Genomic DNA, 22,538 nt, shown 5'->3' on the forward strand with positions numbered 1-22,538 from the left:
CATTTCTGGTTTTCAGAGTGAGAACGACCAGCTTGCATGCGTTATTTCGACTCGACCCCCCTCTGCGCTCTTAGTTGGCACGGTCCAATTTGTGAGGCGGCAGAGCTCGCTCACATTCAGTGTTTCAAGCGCTTATCGATTCTTGCTCGTGCTGGAGAGATTTCGCCTTCAGCTCCGCGCGCTGATGCTGGAGCGTGTTATCGAGTGCGGAACTGCCGCTGTTCATCATCAACAACATGAATTATAACCCTAAATAAATGGTTACTGGCCACGGGAGTGGGGGAAAGCTACTTTGGTTACTGTCACCGGCGCTTAAAATCCCTAGACGGGTGAAGAGAGAAACGCAACGCGGAGTTTTAAGCGTTTAGTTGACAGGTGGACCGATGCCGCCCGTTCAGAGAACTATGTCGGATCTCCGTTCCCGTGCTGAAGGTAAAACACGTTTTTATTATTGCGGATCTGTGTCGATCTGTATCTGTCATCTTGAGTTTCTTGACATGTGTACATTCTTTCTCGAGCTCGACAACTGTTGCGAGAGCACTTACTGAAGATTGCATTGGGATTCATTGCGTGATTCTAGGTTACAAATAAGTTCTTTCACAGTTGCTTTCAAAGGCAGTGGCGGCATTTTGTGAATGTGAGATGCATAAATGGTCGCTTGGGACATCTACCCATATGGTTTATTTAATATTAGGACTGTGATCAGCTTTTATTATTTATTCACAAACGTTTTTGTTGACATGTATAGGGTGAAGTAATGGGTAATATGCAGGCAGTTCGGGAGTGTGTGTGTGTGTGTAATTATAAAGTTATTATATTATGTAACCTTATATTATTTGTGTTTTAGTTTGTCATAAAAAGTGGGCCGGTACTCGTTTGTAACTTAACGGTGTGTCATGTCAGATTAGTTGTGTGTTGCTGTTTTCATACTATCTCTGTGTTACCATTTTCTTCCTGGTCCTGCTTAATTCTCCAATGAAGATGATGCTCTCCTTGTCCACATGTTCACAACATCAACCCCTGGTTTCACAGACAAGGCCTAAGCCTAGTCCCAGACTAAAATGCATGTTTGAGCTGTTTTAACTGAAAGCAACTTGCACTGACACATCTTAAAATGTCAGTACCATTGTTTTGTGTCAAGATGCACACCAGTAATATTTTTTTGTCTAAGCCACATTTATAAAAGTTATCTAAATGCGCTAACTGAACGAAGGCCTAATCCTGGCTTAATCTTAGCCCTGTCTGTGAAACCGGTCCCAAATGTCAATATCACTTGTCTTTTAAATGGCAAAATAGCAAAATCATACCTACAGGTGGTGGGGATTTTGGCTTTATAGTTCCTGAGTTTTGAAACCTTAAAGGGGTCATATAGTGGTACATGCACTTTTACAAGTTGATTGTACTGAAATGTGAGTTGGCAGTGCCTGTACACAACCATCATGATAAAAATCCATTCAGTGTTTTTTTTTTTTTTTAATCTCCTTATATGTTTTCCCCTGTCTCAAATCGAGCCGCCTGACTGTGTGACGTCACACGGTCGGACGCCCCTCCCACGATTGTTAATTGACAGCAGCGTTTCAACACAGACCCGCCCTGAGCGAGCTGTCATGAGTCCGCCATTGTTGATACGCTGGAGCAGAATGGCGTCTAAGCGATTGTGGTGTTCTGGGTGTAATAACGAACACAGCAGTCATTTTGATGTTCCTATATCCAAACCGCTGAAGACGCAGTGGCTGAGTTTTGTTTTCGAAGGGAATATTCCCCACGATCAACGTCAATGCTTTCATGTTTGAGCGAATCATTTCTCACCAGACTGCTTTATAAACGAGAACATTGAAAAAGGTATTTGCTCCTGTTTGAGTATGTGTTGTTTATGTGCCTAATGCCTGTCATAGTCTCACAGACTGGTTATTTTTTAAACAGATCAGTAAAATTTTAGTGCTTCAGCCCTGACAGTTGTACCTAACACTGCATAGATAACGTTACGCATCACTGACAAGCCTACATTTACCGAAAAAAAGTTTTTCATGACCATTAGCTGTAACATCAATCTGTCAATGAACTAACGTATCCTACATCAGTACATAACGTTCTTATCTCACTACTCTAACTTACCCTGCCAGTACACACAAAGATAGATCAAAGTGACATTACGTTAACCAACCATTCAGAAACGTCCTGTTCGAGCCTTAATTGTCGAACTTCTTCGGGGCCGTCATCTTGTTCCGGGTCCGACTCCGGTTCAAAATTCCGGCACTCACAAAACTCCGGTTCACAAATGTGTCCTCAGAGACTCCCGCTGGCATTCTTTCTCCAAAATATACCCTCAACTGTTGTCAAGGCAACACTCATTATCATTTAAAGACACATGCACTTAAATGGCGTGCTGAAAACAGAGCTGTTTTTGACCAGGTTAAATGAGTGTTTTCTTACAATACTAATGAGAATTTTTAATTAAAGTATATTACAAACTTTTAATTTAGACCCTAAAGAATCATATTAACTTGTACAAAAATGGCATTATATGACCCCTTTAAAGAAGACATCACAGTGATTCGATTCTTTTGAATCTCGTGATCTTTTCTGCAGGTTACGTTACGCCAATTGGTGGAGTCAAGTGATGCTTTTGTATCTTATGAGTAAATTATTCACTCAACCGATTCGTTCACGTGCAACCTTTATAATAATTTGAGTAAAATGGTACAACCATTCTAATCTAACTATATAAAAAGACAACTACAATAAAATAGCCTATGCATTGTATTTATTGTTAATTCACGAATGTGACGTTTAGTGCCGCTCGGAATCTCGTTCAGTTAAAAAACACAGGTCTTGTTTATTGATGAGGAGTGTTTATTCAATAGGTCTACTGTCTAACCAATGAAATGCTCCATAACAGCTCGCACTCGAATCCTATTGGCTCGTGTTTTAGTCAGTCTTGCAAGGCAGGACCGCAGTCTCGCACTTCGAAAGGGAAAGACTGAAGTGAACGGAATATGAATCAGCATCAGCAAGTTGCTTGCTCCGATGTGCTTCACCTGCAGTATTTGGGTATGGCGGAGACTTTCTCTCATGTATTTGTTTAATTTGTTTTTGAAGAATAGAGATGTGAATAGGTGTGTAAGGGCGATGTTCTTTGTCTGATGTTTATTGATCAGACTTGTCTCTGTCTCTCGTGCTTGTTTGTCTGCATCCTGGATAAAATGTCATGCTTCCAGTGACCTCCCTTGTCAACAACCAGACTGCTCGCATGTATCGGAGTTTGATTTGCAGTCAAAAGGCTGACCAGAAATAATGTTTACTGATTGGAATGTCGCCGCATTTGAACAATTTCACTTCCTTGTGTCACTGACTTGCTGATACTTGGGGAAAATTAGGCTGGGAAAGAGTATACATTTCTGCAATGCATCTTGTTATGCTGGATTTGTCATAGACGTGTGCAATCACTACAGTTGGAATAGAGGCCATACACTTTACTTTAATAATTTAAGAGACTCCGGCTATGGCTGATTGGACTCTTTTCACAAGTGCTGGTGAAAATGCAATCTGTAAGACAGTAACCAGCTCTCATCATTTTTCAGTTTTAAAAGCAGCTGGCTGGTTTTAACCTTGGTTTTAGAGAACGTCATGCCTCCTGCTGCCACATTTACCGTGTTTGAAAAGTATCCTGTTCGTCAGTGCAAGCATTTCCCAGCACTGAGCGATCAATAAGCCTGCATGTCCGATCAGGCCTATGACCTACACAGTACCAGTTTGAATGAAAGCAAGGGACCCGTTTTGAAATGCATTTCTTATTGCTGCTTGCTCTGGTTTCACTTTCTCCACAGTCCTTGCTGTGCGGCACAATGTGTGCATGTTGTCGTTGTCTTTTTGTAATCACTGCAGTGCATCAGGCTGGCTCGTGGCAGGGCAGGGTGGGACCTTGGCAGAACATTGGACCAATCCGCTAATACCCTGTTTCACCCTCCCTCCTACTCCATCTTCACCACCTCCTCCTCAGCCTCCATGTGTCTCTTTGCTTTGGGAATGTCAGAGCTCTTGCCAGACCTGGCTGGGACGTTTGCCAAAGCAGCCTTATCTGCGTTGTGGTCGGTAAGCGGAGGTGGCACGATTCTTGGATTATAGGCAAAGATCACAGAGAGAAGCCCACACCAATGGGAGTGGGCAGACTTGCTGGGGACCTCCAGAAAAAGTCTGACTTTTTTTTTTTTTAATAGTCTGATCAAACTCTTTTCCAAAGAACTTATTTTATGGTCCAGCCCACCCAGTATCTGCAATGCAGCTGCAACTTTTTTTCCCTCTAGTTAGACAAGACAGGCTTTTTAAAGGTGAAGTTACGGTAATTATTACCACTATCAAAAAAGTAACAATCCCCTCATCTTCCATTGATTGAACAAACAGATAGCCCGCCCCTATCTTACTGTATGCTGTCATGCTGTTCTAACAAGGGATACATGTATATTCCTTGTCCAATACTTATAAGGTGATAAACGGACAGTTTTAAAACGTTGCACTATTTTGTCTGAATAAATGTAAAATCAATAGTTTTAAATGCTACAACTGGATTTAGGCCTCACAACATTAACATATACAGTGTGAAACATAGATATTCATGGATATTGCTACATTTAACATTGATATTATTGTTTTTCAACATGAATCCCCCCCCCCCCCGCCGCCATTATCCTGTATACTTCTGCTCTAGTGTGAGTATGTTTGTGTCCAGACACACTGTTTTTCTCTGTTTTCTTGCAACAGTAATGCTGAGCTGTGTTAAATCTGTTGTCATGACTCATGTCTCAACTCGTGATTGTATCTCTATCTGTATCTCACAGTAATGTTATTTAACAACTGACATACTCATTCACACACACTCAACCTGTTTGAATTATTAAAGCACCTGGGATTTAGGCCTGGAATGACGCGTCAGCATAATCGATTACGTTAGTTCGTCGATTTGCTTGATATACGTCGATTCGACGCATTGTTTATGTTCCCCAATGATGGCGGCTCCCGGGCATGCTGAAAATCAGTTGTTAGAAAAATATCGAGCCCAATCTAAAGTGTGGAAATTTTTTTAAACCAGTTAAAATTCTGCTCTGCACACTCTGTAAAACTCAAATGGGGCCCTCTTACCTCAAAACGACAAGACGGCAGTGCAAGTATTTGGACTATTATTACAGTAAAATTTTACACAGCACTAGAATATGGTTTTCAGTCCCATATTTTGTGCTTAATACGGCTGCGTTCATTCAGTGTTCTGCTTTTTACGAGCTCCTGTGGCTCGTATTGTGGCTCCTGTATTCTCTGCAACCAGTTACAAAGCATTTAACACTGTTGTTGGTTATTTAAATATCTAATGGATCATGTCAGTCATGGTAAAACTTCACGATTTTATGGACATGTTTGATACTGTCGCTGTGGTTACTGCTATAGTTAGTTAAAATGCAGTTGTGGCTTCAGCTGTTTGATCATACAGTGAATGAACATTCAAGCAGCAGCTACTGTACTTTAATCTACTGACTGATCAAAACATTTCAGGATTCACACTTGTAAGCAGTGGCTGCTGTAAATCCCAAAAAATGACTGTGAACTAGGGCTGCACGATATTGGAAAAAAAATTACATTGCGATATTTTTTTCCCAACGATATATATCGCGATATTGCGAGCCATCAATCCAGGCTAAAGTCAATAATTACCATTCCATGTTATTAATAATTTCACTAATAAGCAAGCTTCATTACAAGTGACAAAAAGGCCACTTAATATTTTATTCCAGAAACATATTTCTCTCAGAATTCGGTGAACGTTCTACGCAGGACCTAACGTTCTTTGGTTCTAGGACCTGAAAAATTGTTTTCTGTGCTGATTCAGTGACGTGTTCATGTAAACGGCACCTAGACCCAGCAAAAGTAATGATTAATAATATGTAAAATATTACAATGAGACATTTTAATTGTTTATTAATAAACAAGTGTTTTCTGTAAAGATGAAGTTGACAATATACTGACTCGCGATCTTCACAGCAGTGATCAGGAGAAATGCACTTTTCATACAGATTAAATATAGCTAAATCCAGGAAATTGGATAATGAAATACTGATTAAAATTAAGATACAATTAATACAAAACGAAATTCGTTTTAAAGAAAGGCTTTGTGCTTTCTGTTTGAGGTCTCTGTGAAAGTTTTAAAGCAGTCTTTTAGTGTCGCTTTCATAACGGTCGCGTCCGTAATATCACGTAACATTGTTTTTTCCTCATAAATGCGAACACGAAAAATAAACGAATGTTTAAAAAAGACAACCATCCACAACTTTATAACACTCCAGCAAAGTAGCCTACCTCTTTTTGGTCAACATCCTCCTTTTTGTAGACGAAATAGGCTAGTCCCAAATAGCTGATTTTGACTTTTTTTTGCGGCGGATCCTCTTCGTCGCGCATTTTTGAATGTTGGCTGTGAGCGCGGTGAGCTGCGGCACAGCGAACCAATCACTGTGCAGGCACGCAGAACGCGTATGTCACCCCAGCAAAAAGCCATACAACAAACTCGTGTTTACTGTGTGCTACCGTTCTCTTATGGGTACTACTAACGTTACCCTTCACATCGCATGTTCCGGCGATGTGACTATCGCTCATTCGCACATCGCGATGTCGATGTTAAAACAGAATATCGTTCAGCCCTACTGTGAACGCAGCCATAGTAAACAACTTTCCTAATTAGGCCTACGCTGCATAAACCTTTTATGATAAATAATATTATTGGGTAAAGTTCATACATCTATTAGTTACGGTTATTATATATTGGTAAATTGTTGGTTCTTATTAATCTGTAAATTAACTGAAGGATTAATAAACTATTCAGAAAAAAATCAATAGAATAACTGGGAGGAAAATAAATGATAGATTATTCAATTAATCTGAAAAAATAATTGATAGATTAATCGATTTAAAATTGATAGATTAATCGTTTGTTCCAGCCCTAATGGCATTGTTCAGATCATTATTGGCCTCTTTAGGCTGTGTTCATCATTTGTGCAGATAATGGGTGTAGAGTTGGTGTCAGAGTCAGACATACATCTTCTGTGCCCAGCAGACTGAGGGTGTTTCACAATGCGTCTGGTTTGCTATTTTTACCCTGACACATTTGAAGATGGATGTGTCAGATCTGTCAGTACATCTAATGATCCCTCGTTCAAGAGGCCTGAAATAGCCACAGCGTATTGACAATTCTCACTCACAGTAATGAAAGCTGTGTATGTAACCATATTTGAAATAGCCACATACTGTGATGATGACATTATTGGTTTGTCATCTCAAATGTAATGGCTTAATGGCCATGCAAATCATTATGGAGGATGCAGTGTTAAGTTTTTGTTAGCCACAGATGAGTTGGTGCTTTTGCCATTAGCTTTAATTAGAAAATCTTGCTTTTCTTTTCTCAGCAGTTAAAATGTTTGCAACTTTGAGATGTTCAAGCCATGTGCAATTAGTCTTTCTAAATAATATAGACATTGACTAACTTGCAGAAACATGCATTCAGTAGGCTACTTGAAGGGATAGTGCACCCATGGTAGGGTAGTGTATGTAAACGGTAGTATATATTCTCTATAGACCTTATGCGCCAGAGAAACGAGGGCGCCGCCATCTTTAGAATATTGTCTTTGAACTTCCGTTTTGTGGTTGCTCTGTATATTTCTATGGCATTGCTGTCCAGGAGTAATTAGCTTTTGAAGTGGGTTTACTTAAAGTTAACGAAAGTTATCATGAGGATTGTAATGTTTAAAGCAGATGTCTTAACAAATGTCAGTCGACCGGGAAGATTTTAAAACGAGCCGTTCGTTAATAAACGCAAAATCGCTGTGAAAATACAGACCGGAAGTCAAAAGACAATGAGCGCAGCTCTGAAAAGGGGCGGGGCTACATAAGGTCTATACAATGAAAGTGTTTGTTGCTGTTTTGGACCCCATTGACTTTCACTGTAGGCAAAAAAATATATATTTTTGATGTTTATTTATTTGCCATTTTCCTGTGCTGATTTTGTGGGAAATTCTGTGAGATGGATTTAAATATGCTAAACCCATTTATTGGCAGCTGAAACCATAAATTAATAGAAGAAATATTTCTTAAACATGCAAATCTGCAGAGCTTTCAGCATATAGCCTAGTTCTGCAGGCTCTGATTTATTTGCCTGATTATGCTGTGTTAAGATTAAATGTTTGGCCATGTGTGGTTTAAAATATTTGTAATTGGAAATTTATTATATGTAGTGATCATTATTTGGTTACATTTTGGGTGTTCAAAAGCAAGTAATATTGGATGAGAATTGAAGAGTCAGTTGGGATTGTGTGTGTGCGCACAGAATCCTGTCTATTGTTGTTTTTTATTGATTTTTTTATGAATGGATTGTACACATGTTGCATGAAAATATGCTTCATCATTCATGAATCTCTTCCTCTCTCTTTACTGATCACCATGTTAATCCTTCATTTTCCCGCCCCTCCTCCCTTCCCTCAGACAGTCCTAGTTAGTTTCAGCTCAGCCTCAAGGGAACAGAGTGAGCGGGGAGAGGGATTCTGGGTCTTAATCATTATTCAGTCGCCTTGCTCTTGCTGGTCTAGGATGGATATGGAAGTTGATTCTTCATTTCCACTTGATCCTAGTTAATGCTCAGGATGCTCATAATCAGCGGTTACTATCTGATGTAGTCATATTTTCTGCTCTCTGTTCATAGAGCAGTTCAATTCTCTCAAGATGAGAATGTGGCTTCATGAATGCATATTATATAGTGTGTGCTATTAAATATTAATCCAGGCTAGATGAATGATGCAGATGGTGGGAGATGCCTTATTTGAAACGGTCATATGGATTTATGTTATTCATGTTGGAAACATGCACACACATGCACTTTGTCACACATTCATACACATGACATTTTAACCTATTCATCTGCACATATTGAGCAGAATACATCAAGACAGATTTGGTACTAAAGCACATGGCTGGACCAAATGTCCTCATTACACCATCCCTGTTTCTTGGGGAAATAATTACAGTCTCTTTAACTAATTAAGCAGCCTTAGCATCTTGGTGTCCTCTACTCTGATTAACTTTAAGCCAGGTCACATTTCCTGGGGCACCCCATCGGGATTACCTGGCATTTACTATGTGCTTTAGCCCCCTTCTGCTAACCAAATGGCCGATGGAGCTGTAGGCCCAATCCCAATTCTATTTTATACCCCTTTGCCTACCCCTAACCCTTGCCCTTGAAACAGAGTGGCAAAGCGTAGGGGTGAAAATATTCCCTTAAGAAATGGGACACCACTACTACACCGTTACACGTCATTATACGTCGTTGCTAGCGCCTACGTCACAGGAGATGCGCCAATGTTTATCACAAACTTCCAAGATGCCGTCGTCAGCTGTATTCTTGCGTGCAGCTATTTTTTTGCATTTTTCTTCTGAAGTTCGCAGAAAACAACGGAGATGACGATATCTTCGACGCCTAATCCTGCGTTCACACCAAACGCAAATAGAGCGTCTGGCGCGAGTAATTTCAATGTTAAGACGCGTTTACGCGCGTCTGGAGGTCTTGCGGCGCGAATGAGGCGTTTAGCGCGGCGCGGTGTACGCGAATTCGCCTCATTCGCGCGTCCACTTCGCTTCAAACTTTTGCTTTTTACACGCGTCATATTGTTAACGAACTTTAACGATTTTTTTGTAACCGTTTCTTTGAAGAACATAACCGTAAATATGAACACAAGATTGAATGTGACATAAAGAAAATGATTATGGCAGTCATGTTTCCTCTGTAGCCGGTGTATGCAGGTACATTTCTCATTTCTCAAGTGTGGTCCTGAAAAATCTTCGTTTCGAGGGCTATCTGGCCCTTCCCCTTCCCCTCCAACCAAAAGAGAATCGAGACAACCCTACCCCTTCACGGGAACGCGCAAAACGGAGGGGTAGGGCCAAGGGGTGAATTGGGATTGACTGGTAGAGTGTTTATTGTGGTTCTGGTGAAATGTACATGAGCAACAGTTTCAATACTTCAGTATTATTTATGTATTTATTTATTTATTTTTGCCTGGTATCATCAGCTATTTATCATTATAGATTAATCACACATTTTTTTCTGTGATTAATCGCAATTAAAAACACTAACGTTTTTATACGTTTTTAATATATTTTAAAATGTAAAAATTCCACAGTTAATCTCCAAATGAATGTAGAAACTAGTGTTGTCACGATACTAGAATTTCTAACTTCGATACGATACCTTGAAAAATATCGATATTCGATACCATTTTCGATACCACGGAGAAAAAACTGCCACAATATTAAGGGGGTATTTTTTTTTATTTAAAGCTAAATATAACAAGTCTAGAACATGACAATGAGGTATATTTTACATGAACAAAAATGTCCAGAGGTAGTGCACTTGTTCAAAAGCATAAACTTTATTTATATAGTGCTTTTAACAATACAGATTGTGTCAAATCACTTAACAGTATCAAATTGGAGGAAAGAGTGTCAGTAATGTATAATAATAAGATTAAACATTCAATTTTCAGTTAAAAGCATTTCATTATTGAATTCAGAGATGTCATTGTCTAGCTCAGTTGAGTTTAATTAGTATCTGTGTAATCAAATTGACGATAATCGCTAATGAAGGCAAATTAAATAATAATTTTTTTAATAAAGTTAATTTACATTTGACCACAGTTAAAATATTTACTTGTCTGAGATTCCTCAGTCAGATTATATTAACTTTAAGAATTACGGTGAAAAAACGAGACAATACACTCATATCAACAACAAAGGCCATCTTGGTTAATGTTTCAGAAATGTTAAAATGAGAAGAGTTACCAACCTCTCGAAATTATTTATATAGATCCGGGTGTCGGTCTTTCAGGTGCTTTGCTATTAGGCCCCGATCACACCTAATGTGTTTTTCAGGTTCGACCATCACACAGAACGAGCAGTGCGCTCTGCCTGCGTTTTTTATGTTGCTAGGCAACCACTGAAACAGCTGTCCTGTCAGTCAAGTAAACATCAAATCAGCCTTTTATTAACTTTATTTATTTTCTGTTAACATTGTGGTAGTTACGGTTCGTGAAGTCGTTAAGCTCCTGGTAACCCACGAGAGCACCACAAGTTTATCCTCCATCATCGCACTCTCCGGGCGTTCAAGCAACTAGCTTTCAGCACTAAAACGGAAGGCCCGCGAGGCGCATAAACAGCGCGCAGAACGCTCGCTGGAAACCAATTGAAAATAGGCGCTTCTCACTGCAAAAAACGCGTCAGGTGATCGGCCCCATTCGGACGAGTGCATGTGTGGTGTTTGTCAACGCGATATTTATCGAAATATCGATATTTTTGACAACACTAGTAGAAACAACATACAGTATAATTTAAATACTTGTTTAATGGAATCTTTTTCCTAATACAGCTACTGATGTATGGATGAAAATCCCCCCCCCCCTTCAATTTAAAACATTCATTAGGCTTCAAGTGAACTTATATAGATTAATCCTTATTTAAGCTACAGAAGTTCTTTAGTCAAGAGCAGTGCATAATTTTCTCTGTTACCTTTGTTCTTTGAATATCTTAACTGACCGATAGAATTAGTGGCTGTTGTCACTTTAAGACCTGCAGCTGCTGACAGAGACGTGTATCTGACACGCTTCTCATTCTCTCATAACTCTTTACTTTCATTTAAGACGTTATTTAACTCATTTAAGACTGCTCTTGTGAGGATACTCGATAAAACTGACTTTTTGGCATATAGGCTAATTGTGTGTTATTGTATGTTCATCCAAGCGCAAAAGAGAACTCTGTGGCGCGCTGTCTGTGCGCAAGATACTGGCGTGCGTCTTTCTGTGCGTCGTGTGTGTGTCATGACACTCTTGTCGCACTTGAATGGTTTAAATGCATTTGCATGAATAAGAGCGTGATCATATAATATAGCCTAATGCTAGCTTAGGATGACAGAAAAAACGGATGCTGTGTTAAATAGTTAAACTGCACAAAAATGAATCGCATGCGTTAACATTGACAGCCCTACTTTTAACACAACAGGAGTCCAGTCAAGCCACAAGTTAATCTGTCAAATCTTTATTAACCAACATTAGCGTTTATATCGGAGTAGAGTGTGGACGTAGGCGTAGCACACAGCTGACAGGAGCAGCTGACAGGTGGAGAACAGTGATTGGATCTAAAACCCTCTTATATCCAAGTCACCACACAACCAGATGAAAACCTGCAATACACAGACATGCATTTGTGCAGAGCAGAGCAGCTTCTAGAATATTATAGACTATAGAATGCATTTGTCACTCCCGTAAATAACTGAACTGTGTGTGAACGTAACCATATGAAGGATTCTGACAACCGTATTCTGCTGCAGTGTGAACGTGACCACAGATTTAATTTTCTTCTATGAAATTTTTCCAGCAGCAGTGCTGTTACGTGCCGGAGGTTGTTACCAAACCGCACGCTGGGGGATCCGGGGGCATGCACCTCCAGAATAATTTTTTTTTAAATAAGACCTTAAACCATGACTTCTGGCAAGTTTTGTGGATAGAAATGGACATTTTGAGACATACAAATATGAATACAAATACCATCAACAGATTCAAGGCATGATTATTGCAGCACGTACTTTGAACTGGTCACAAACAGAAACCTTCATTTTGTAATTTTAGACAGGATTATTCATGTTTTTCTTTTGTGTTAATTTTCAGCTATAAGGTAGAAATTGATAGGGGAAAAATTAAACGGCACAACCCAGAAAAAGATTATTTACAATTTATTGAAAATTTTATCTTAATGGCAAAGGCCACACCCAATCTATGAGCACTTTTTCAATTTTTCTGGGCTTTTCATAGAAGATCTCTAAGGATACTCTACTCTTTAGTGATAAGAGAATGTAGCCTACAGTATGTTTAATGCCTTAAAAGTAGAAAAGGTCTGTTTGTGATTAGCCTATTTATAACTACCTAATAGTACCAAACTATAACTACCAAAATTTCAGTATTCGGTACCAGTACCAGTGAAAATACACGGTTCTCGGTACCAATTTCCAGTTCGTACCGCTTTCTCCTTTCCACAAGTGCTTGCTCTCCCGTGGCGTCTGTCGTTGTTATGCAACCATGAACAGAGGCGCGCTGTTCGCCTAATCGAAAATATTTCCATGGCTCTTTCCTCCTTTCTTGTCAACAAGTGGATTCAGAGCCACTGCATTAGCAGCACCGCCGGTCGCCATGTCTCAGTGTTTTTTTAGGTGTGTAAGTGTACGAAGTGAATGTCGTGATATTACTGATCATGTGAAGATTTTGCAGCGGAAACACTGAAATAAGCTAGTCATCATGGAGGTCTGAGGTGTCAGATTACAGTAATCATAGACATTGTAGTTCTTTACTAGGAAAAAACCCTTCAATGCAGGTGTTCTGGGTATATTTTTGATCTAGTAGCCCAATTTCACAGCCTGTTACAAAAGTCTCGGAGACTTCAGTGATAGAAAGCAGCGATTTCAGCCCATCACCCTTGAGGACTTAATCAATACATGCCGCCTTGCACTGAACTACCAACATCAAGCCATGGATTTGCTGTTTTCTGCTCTCTCTCTGTTTCTCTCTCGTGTTGGTGTTTTAATGTTCAGGATCAGACATGGCCTTGTGTCATTCAATTCAACAGATGCCGCCTCGCCCCCCTGTCAGCTGTCCGGCCTGCCAGGATATGTCTGTTTTTTTGTATGCCTTGAGTGATTAGAGCTCCAAACAGGTCATGTATGGTAATGGCATTCTCTGTTGTTTCTGTCATAATGCCACTGCATCCATTTAATATCACTGGTGTTGACAGCCGCGCTTCTGTAATCCTTCAAAAGTCAAACCCACTCAACAGACACACACAAACAAAGCTGCGAAATCAGAAGAGAGGCCAGAAACTATATGGAAGACGCATTGTGAATTTACGGTATGACTTATTGTCATTTTAATTGGCTGCTTTCTCTAAATGTTATTTGAGGATGATGTTGGTCAGCACATGTGCCATAGGTCTGCACGAGAAACTTACACTCTAATGGATCTATGTTTGCCTGTTTTAACTTTAAGTGAGCATTAGTTGATAGCAATGGTAACTTAAATGTAAAAATAGGGGAAACGAGCATACATAATTTTAAATCCAATATCAATTGTCTGATGCTGATAAATAAATAAAAATCCTAATATTAGACCATAGCCAATATGGTAGCAATATTGTGCATTCAAGTTCGATGGACTACTTTTTATTTTTTATTTATTTCTTTTATTTTTCTTTTATTTACTTTTTATATAGGCTATTCATCCGTATATCAAATACAAATGATGGTTTTCAGTAACGTTGTCATGTGGCAAACGTGTGCCAATATCTAAATACAAGAGTTTTGAAATCATTCATGACAGAATGTCAAAATAAGGCATTGCCGTCAGGAAGTGATGCTATCAACATAATGTCTCTTTTTTTCGGAGAGAAATGTCTCTGTGTGCCAAAGGAAGAATGACACACATTTTGTCTCCCTTTTGCTATCTTTCTTTCCCACTGCATTTGGCCAGTCTCTAACACACACAAATAGTCTTTCAGGCCATATCAGAGAGTGCCAAGTCAAGAATAGGGACTCTGTGCCCCTCTTCCTCCAGCGGGCACCCCTCTGGATTGCGTGACCCCTGTGCCATTGTTCTGGCTGGCTGTCTGTTGGCTGACACAAGCAATAATCCTGAAATCTGGCCTCCCTCCAACCTCATTACAGCTCCTGCCACCATTGATCCTGCCCCCGGAGGCTTCCCCTCTGGTGACACTTCCCTCTCGCGCTCTCTTTTAACTCACTCTCTTTCTTTTCCTCCCCATTGGCTTCCTTTTTCACTTGCTATTACTCTCTTTGTCTCTCACAGTTTGTCATCTCTCTCTCTCTCTCTCTCTCTCTCTCTCTCTCTCTCTCTCTCTCTCTCTCTCTCTCTCTCTCTCTCTCTCTCTCTCTCTTTCTCCTGTTATTTCTCCTTCCTTTCTTTCAGAGAGAGGTGACTCTGTCGGCACACCTGTTCTCATTCCTTCTTATATTCATGGCATTGGCAACCATAGGCTGCCTGTGACCTCCAAAGCAGACCTGTTGGCTGATGTAGGGATGGATGATATATTGAATAATATACATGATAATATGCAAATATTGTGACTGGATTAAATTGAACTTTTATTTGGACATTCATTTTCCTAAAGTAGATTCATTTCACTATCCTTTCTATGTTGCAACTCATGAGTTTGAGAGTGCCATCATGGTTATCATCAGGTGTTTTCATAGTATCTGGATGAAAAAGCAATTTGAATTTGTTAGTTCTGTTTTTATTCTTTGAACAGCTCATTGTTTGTTTAAATGAAGAGCAAGTCGTGCATGTATGATATTTATGTACATCAGGTATATTAATTAAATATTGACAAAATGCTGAAAAATATTGAGATATAATTCTTTAGCAGTAATAATTTCTATTAATTAGGGGTGTAACGATATTCAAACTGAAAAAACACGAAACAATCGCGATACTCTCATGGCATCCCGAGCACCCTCTGCTGCCCAGCTCAGCCTATTGTTTGGCAACCTCACTTTACCTTGTCACAAAACTAATTTTTCTTCCTTGACATTTGATTAAATAGTAATTAGGGGTGAAACGGTACATGTATTCGTTCCGCGAATTTTCGTGTCTTATGTGTACAAGACGAACACAACTTTGTATCTTAACCACCACCAATAATCCCAATATGCTCTGCGTTTTGTTCGATTAGAAACGGTGTCATTTTTCAAATTATGTCCATTTTATCACAAAATTCAAACAATATAGGCGCCTCAGTTTAAGCAGCCACGCACGGGGTGTGAGTGAACATGATCAACTCTTCCTAATAAACATGAATGAACATCTGAAGTTATGTTGAAAGATACAGTACAACTAACTGAAACGTGTTATATCTTGTGCAATGGCACAATCAGTGTTTCAACAGCGGAAAGACATCAGTAAAACCGCTTGTAAACAATATCCCACGTAGCATTACATTTACCTCAGGCAAGTCATTCAGTGTCCACAGCTTGTTAGTCAGCTAGAGAAATGAACTCTTTCACTAAATATATGCAATATTAGTCTATATATTCATTCTATTTTACTTAACCTGTTAGTTATGTCTTGATTATTTAATGTATGTTTAAAATATCTGTCATGAAAATTTACAGATGTGTGCAGTTTACATGTTTGTATACAATTTGTTATTTGAGTGTTGATTTATTATATCTAAAAATATATAGCAACTGAATTTAGGCTAATAGTTTGGGCTCTGTTGTTAACCCTAAATATTTATAGTATTGTGCAAATAAGGGCTCCCTATATTGTTTACAGCATTAGCAGAGATACTTTTTTTTTTTTTTTTATCCATAAGAAACTTTTAATTATAACCGAATTAATTTAAAGAGAGACACAATTTGTTCAGTAAACCTCTGTTTAATAAAAAAAGCTATTTTGTTTAGTTTTCTCCCCCCCTGCTGTACTGAACCAAATCGGGATGTCAAAACCGAGGTATACGTGCCGAACTGTCAGTTTTGTGTACATGTTACACCCCTACTATTAATGGAAAAGAACTAGAAAAAGACTAAAAATATAGGAGGTGAGAATATCAAGGTCAAAATGCATCTGGTGAGCGGGAGAGGGTGACATGGAAAGCAAGGAAATTCAGTAAAACGATGAGAGTAAGAGGTATCAGGAGGCTGATCTGGAGCTTGTTCTTGTGTCTGGCTGACTGTTTGTTGGCATCTGTTTAGCTGAGGCGTGACTAGCCTGCAGTTAATGAAATTAGTGCAGAGGGAGGCAGTGCGCCGACGAGGGAATACTACGAGAAGATCACATAGAGAAATGTGTGTCAGACACTGAGCCTGAACGTCACTGTCTCTAGAGGAAAAGAGATGTGAAATGGAAGGAGCAGAATACAATGAAAGCCACTCTCTGCACTGTGAAACGCAAGATTACTTTATCAGGAATCTCCTCCTGGAACTGAGTAAGGGTTTCAACAAAATTATTTTGATTCTGCTGATCTGCTCCATTATGATTACGGTGCAGTATTAATAATACACAGATACAGACTTTTTTTTTTTTTTTTTCCAACATGCCAGTGTTTTTGTTTTGTATTGTACAACTTAAGCAGTACATTGTATTGTGCAAGCAGCTTCACAGCCAACCGAGCTGATGCTCTCTACTATAATGCCCTCTTGCATTGATTTCTTGCACCATTGAAGTCACTGCATTCTCTTGAGCAAGAGGAGGACTTCCTGGTTGTTCTAATAACTGAGTTTTGGCTTATTTAGGTTAATTTTAGTGGTGTCTCCATGACATTGTCCTTTACCACATTCTCCAGTTTGTTTCTCAGTAGGGGTGTGAAATACAGTCACGGCATCAGTCACTGTCTCCTCACTCTGAGCTTACGACCCTCCTTTCTCCCAGCTCCTACTGCAGTCATTAATTATACAGGATTTTGTCCTTAATGTAGTAGTACATTGGATCAAATGGGAAGCCCTCTTAATCTGCAGACTCACTATGTTGTTGGATTTCCAGGCAAAGATGTTGAGGAATCCTCTGTAAATTCACCCTGATCCTTTAATAAAAAACCCTAATGTCCATATTTCTTTTGACAAGAAACCTTGTTGTCCATCAAATTAAAGTTAGGCAAATGAACCCTGAATGGTTAAAATGGCATTACACTTGGAATTCCAACAAGAAATAGTATGTACTTGGCAAAATATGCACATTTTCTGTTTGTATAGAAAGCCAGATGACAACACTGTATAGCCTATATCAATGCAATGTGGTTGACATGACATTCCAGTTCCAGTGTGATGACTGAACCGGCAAGTAATTATAGCTTAAACATCCATTTTGGATTTAATATTTGTTTGGTTTGCCAAAAGATTTTTGCTCAAACTTGAATTAAAAAGACAAAAACTTTTATTTCTAAAAACAAGATGCCAATCACGTGTAACTTACGATTGTGTGTCAGCTATGTTTAAAATGTGTTTCATGGAATTTTGCTTACGGTTTCATTTACTGGTTCATTTGAATGGATGGATTTTCGCAAATGCTTTAGAGAACTGTATTAATGGTTAATGGTTTGTATTAATGGTTTGTTCATTTTAATTACACTACCATTAAAGTGTTTAGTGTCTTTTTTAGCATTCATTTATCACATTTTTTGTTTTTTATTTTAATATATTTGAAAATAATAATGCTGAGAAACATTTCTTATTAATTTTGCAAACCAGTGGACTGATTAACATTTTTGTAGAAACCATGCAGACGATAATGAATAGAAAGTTCAAAAGAACATTTAAAATAGAAATCTTTTGCAACAATGTAAATGTATTTACTGATCAATGTAAGAAGGTATTGCAGAATAGAAGTATTAATTTCTTTAAAAACAAACAAACCACAACAAAAAATATATAAACACTGACCCCAGAGTTTTGTTCAAAAAGTAGATTTGCTGATTCATTGCTTATAGGCACCTTTATGAACACTGTTGTTCATTTTTGGAGCAAGATTTATAGCTATTTAGGTTTTTTGTAGTTCTGTTTAGTATAAATGTACTTATTTTATTCCTGTAAATGTTACAATTTTATGATCCCAATAGTTTTTGTGCCATATATTTTATATAATCTTATAATTGATGATGATAATTTTAATTTAAGGGGATGTTACACCCAATTGTACTATTTCTTAGTAGTGCTGTAGAAACTTTTTCAAGTCATTGCATTTTAACTAGGAATAGCTTGTCAAGCTACAGCAGTGAAAAGAGATCTAAGTGCTCTTTTAGTATCTTTTTTTGCTGTTATGTCCCATGTTATGTCCCATGATATGAGTTCATTTGGTCACCATTTATTTACAGGAAAGAAGGGCACTTGCCCTCAGCATGCCGTTGTCGTGCCCTTCGTCTCACCTCCAGTTCCTGCTGTCGTATTTGCTGGGCCAGCTGTCTCTGCTCGTGTTCAGGTTGAGTCTTGACCCCGGCCTCTCTGCCCGAGCCAAGAGATGACAAACATTTCCAGCTTATACATTTCCTCTGCACTGCATTAGTTTTCAGTTTTGTGCCTACGCAAACAAGGGTGGTGATTGAGGTGTACAGTTTTACTGAAATGATTGGACCTAATTCTCGCCCTTGCAGCACGCGGCCCATGGCTTATTTAGATCTCACCTCAACAAGAATAGATGGTAAAACAGGGGAAGCCCTTAAGACTCGCAGGCAGATTCAGAGGACACCTGTTAAAATGCCTGTGAAATTTATACTAGCCATTTTAATGTTTGCTGCTATTGTCGTCATGGTGTCCATTAGTTGTAGCCTAAATAGCAACAGTGTGTATCATTTGGTCCCGTTTCATTCCCATGGTTGGATTACATTAGCACTGTTGGAGTTAGCATCTGCTGCAGTTTAGCGGCCAGTCATGCCTCATATAACCAGCACTTCTAGAGCACTAGCAGGATTAGCACCGGTATCACGCCAGATGAAGTTCAGGCTCCAGCTGGGCTACCTATATAAGCCTGTGCTATTGGAAAGTTCCTCCTGAGCCTCGGGGAATCCAATAAGCCTCTCATCCTGTGCGGTCATTGGGTGGGCTGTTGCGTAACTCACCCGCGATGGCCGGGCATAGATCGTGTGGTGGCTTGTTGATCAAAACATTGAGGGGGGAGGTAAAGAGGACTATTTTTAGTAACCTTCATCTATAGCTGAGAGAGAGCAAAAATATAGTGTCACAGGAATTGGGCAATACAAGAAGTGAAATGGTATAATAACATGAATTTTGATATGGTAATTTAGGAGGTACTTTCATATGATGTCTATTAGCTTGTTAGAGACATGATAGAAAATATATTTCAGTCCTGGAATAAGTTGGTGAGAGGATGGAAGAAAGGGTCCCATTACATAACAACTGGGCTATTTCCATGCTCGTAAAGCTTCTCTTGATGCTGTTTTTGCTTGTTGTGGTTTTAATTACCCAGCCACCTTACCAGCCCTTTCCTGTTTTAACATGGAGCTTCCTCTTGGTCATGTTTAGTGCCACTGGGGGACTACGTGTGCTTCCGCTAGTGTTGTTTTAGTATTATTTCTATACTAGTATTTATTAAATACTATTAGATTTTTTATATTTTCAGTTTTCATTTGTTTTTTAGTAATTTTGTTCTGTTTTTTTTTTTCTCTAATATTTCTGTTAAGCTTTAATTTATTTAGTTTATTTTTAGTAATTTTAGTACTTCAGCCATTTTAAGGATTTCTAAGTTTTTTTAAATAAAAATTTTTCATCTAATTTATGTTATTTCGGCTTTATTTAAATTCATGAAAATGAGCTGTAGTTTCAGTTAACACTGACAACACTGGCTAGTGCTGTCAAGACCTATCTCCGTCTCAACGGATGTCAATCTTTGGCTCTGAAGAACCTTTGGCACACTGAGTTGTGCTGGGATATCAACGTAAGCAGATGCGTTTCCGTTTAATCCCTTTTTCCAGTGCGTTGTCACTCAATTCTTGGAGCGCACAAACTTCTTATCAAATTTCCGTTTTCAGATTTGGTAATCAAGATGCAGGACAGTCGTTTCCTTATTGAACTGTACCACTGCGATTAACTGGATGATGCGTTTGCGTAATATGATAATTAAAGTTTCCACTAGTAGGTGTGGGTACTTTGGCAGCAATATGTCAGTATTATTTCAGCTTCAGTTAGGCTAAAAAAAACAAACAAAACAGATTGATCATGAAAAACACAATTTTCGTCAACATTTTTACAAAAAAGTGTGATTGGTAATGGGGTGAGTCACGATTTTCGAATATTTGATTAGTTGATTTAATTATAGAATATCAAATAGGTTGGGCGATTATTGTCTAAAAAAAAATGTTTTCGGTGCTGATGCAGTGGTGAAGCGTTCATGTAACCAGAGGGTGACACTGCCAATAACGCTCCTAACAGCTGTCACAAAGAACTGGCAAAAGTAATGATTATGAATGTGTCATGTGTGTACAGAGCCCCACACATGACATACAGGATGAGGAAAAAACAAGATATCATGGCTATGAATTATGAAGTCATTCCTACAACTTTTTAGTTTGTCTTCATTTTCATTGATCTCCATTAAAAGGAGGGAATGAATTACAAGTTGGCTACGATTTACCCACAACAAAAGAACGCTTTAAGCAAACGTGGCCACTGTTTATCTAAAACAAGGAAATTACTTTTAAAAATGTGGCTACGAAATGAGTTGAGAATGTTCTTTATTCATGGCCAACTTATATATATATATATATATATATATATATTATTATTATTATTATTATTATTTTATTTATTATTATTATTATTATTATTATTATTAAAAAAAAATTGTGTGGCCATGAATAAAGAACGTATATAAAGAATATATACATGAATAAAGAATATATATTTATTATTATTATTATTATTATTATTATTATATATTTTTTAAAAATATTTATCTATTTATTTTCTGTGAACTGGCCCTTTAGTAATCAATTTAACCAAAATGAGCATCTTCTCACGTTGCCTTAGACTTGGGCCGAGTCCCTCCTCACTTTCTTTGCACTCTGAAACCTCAACCTCCAAATGTGAGAGAGCATTGAGATCAGAGCCTTTGGTCACCCGCTAGACCCCTGACTCATAGCCCACGTGTGTCCGTGCCATCCGGAATTCCTGTTTTCACGTTTTCCTCTCTGCCGCTGTATGTCATGTATCTCCTCAGCTCTCCATCCGTTCCGCTCCACTGGCCACTGTACTACGCCTACAGAGAGCACCCTGCATCTCAGCAGGGAAATCCCTCCTGTTTGATCCGGACTCTTTCAGCCCTAAAGAGCAAACAGTTTTTTTTTTTTGTTTTTTTTTTAAACTCGTGTTTATAATCCCTTAAGTACTTGTGCTTAATTGAAAACCCTTGGCCTTGATCACTACAGCCTCCCCCCTCAGCTACTGCCCTCAGCACATGTCATTATGCATATTGTGAATCATGGCTTTCAGATTAATGATTCACGTCTGTTTTTTCTCTCGCTCGCTTACTATCTGTGTTATTTTTATTTATCGTCACGGCTGGCTAGATGACAGAATGTGATCATGAACGTATCAGTTGACTCACAACGCAGAACAATGTGCAAAAGCATGTGGATGAGTGTTTTTGTATCATTTGAGATCATGAACGTATCAGTTGACTCACAACGCAGAACAATGTGCAAAAGCATGAGTGTTTTTGTATCATTTGAGTCTTACATGTCTCTAATAAACAGAGTAAATGTGTGCAATAACCCCCAAAAGCACCCCTCTAGGAGTCTGCATGACACAGTCGTGGTTTGTTGTGGTTGTGCTTTCATTTCGTTGCCGTCTGCCGCCCTTATTGTCTGTGCAGCCATGGGGGTGGCGCCGGTGATCTGATCAATCGCTGCTGTTTATAGTTTGGAGCTCGGACAAAGTGACCCACATTTACAGGTTA

The 22,538-nt window shown here is 38.8% G+C and overlaps 1 protein-coding gene across 4 annotated transcripts in view; it reads left to right on the top strand.

Moving 5' to 3' along the window:
• The first annotated feature begins 121 nt into the window (after positions 1-121).
• atp8a1 (ATPase phospholipid transporting 8A1) overlaps positions 122-22,538 on the top strand; it is a 130,227-nt gene continuing 107,810 nt past the window's right edge. For all 4 annotated transcript variants that reach the window (XM_079893171.1, XM_079893173.1, XM_079893170.1 and 1 more), the window contains exon 1: positions 122-432. In XM_079893171.1, the coding sequence (XP_079749297.1) occupies positions 384-432 (49 nt within the window). In that variant the 5' untranslated portion in view covers positions 122-383. The remainder of the gene's footprint in view (positions 433-22,538) is intronic.

Source organism: Squalius cephalus (assembly GCF_949319135.1).
Source record: "Squalius cephalus genome assembly, chromosome: 14".
Lineage (NCBI taxonomy): Eukaryota > Metazoa > Chordata > Actinopteri > Cypriniformes > Leuciscidae > Squalius > Squalius cephalus.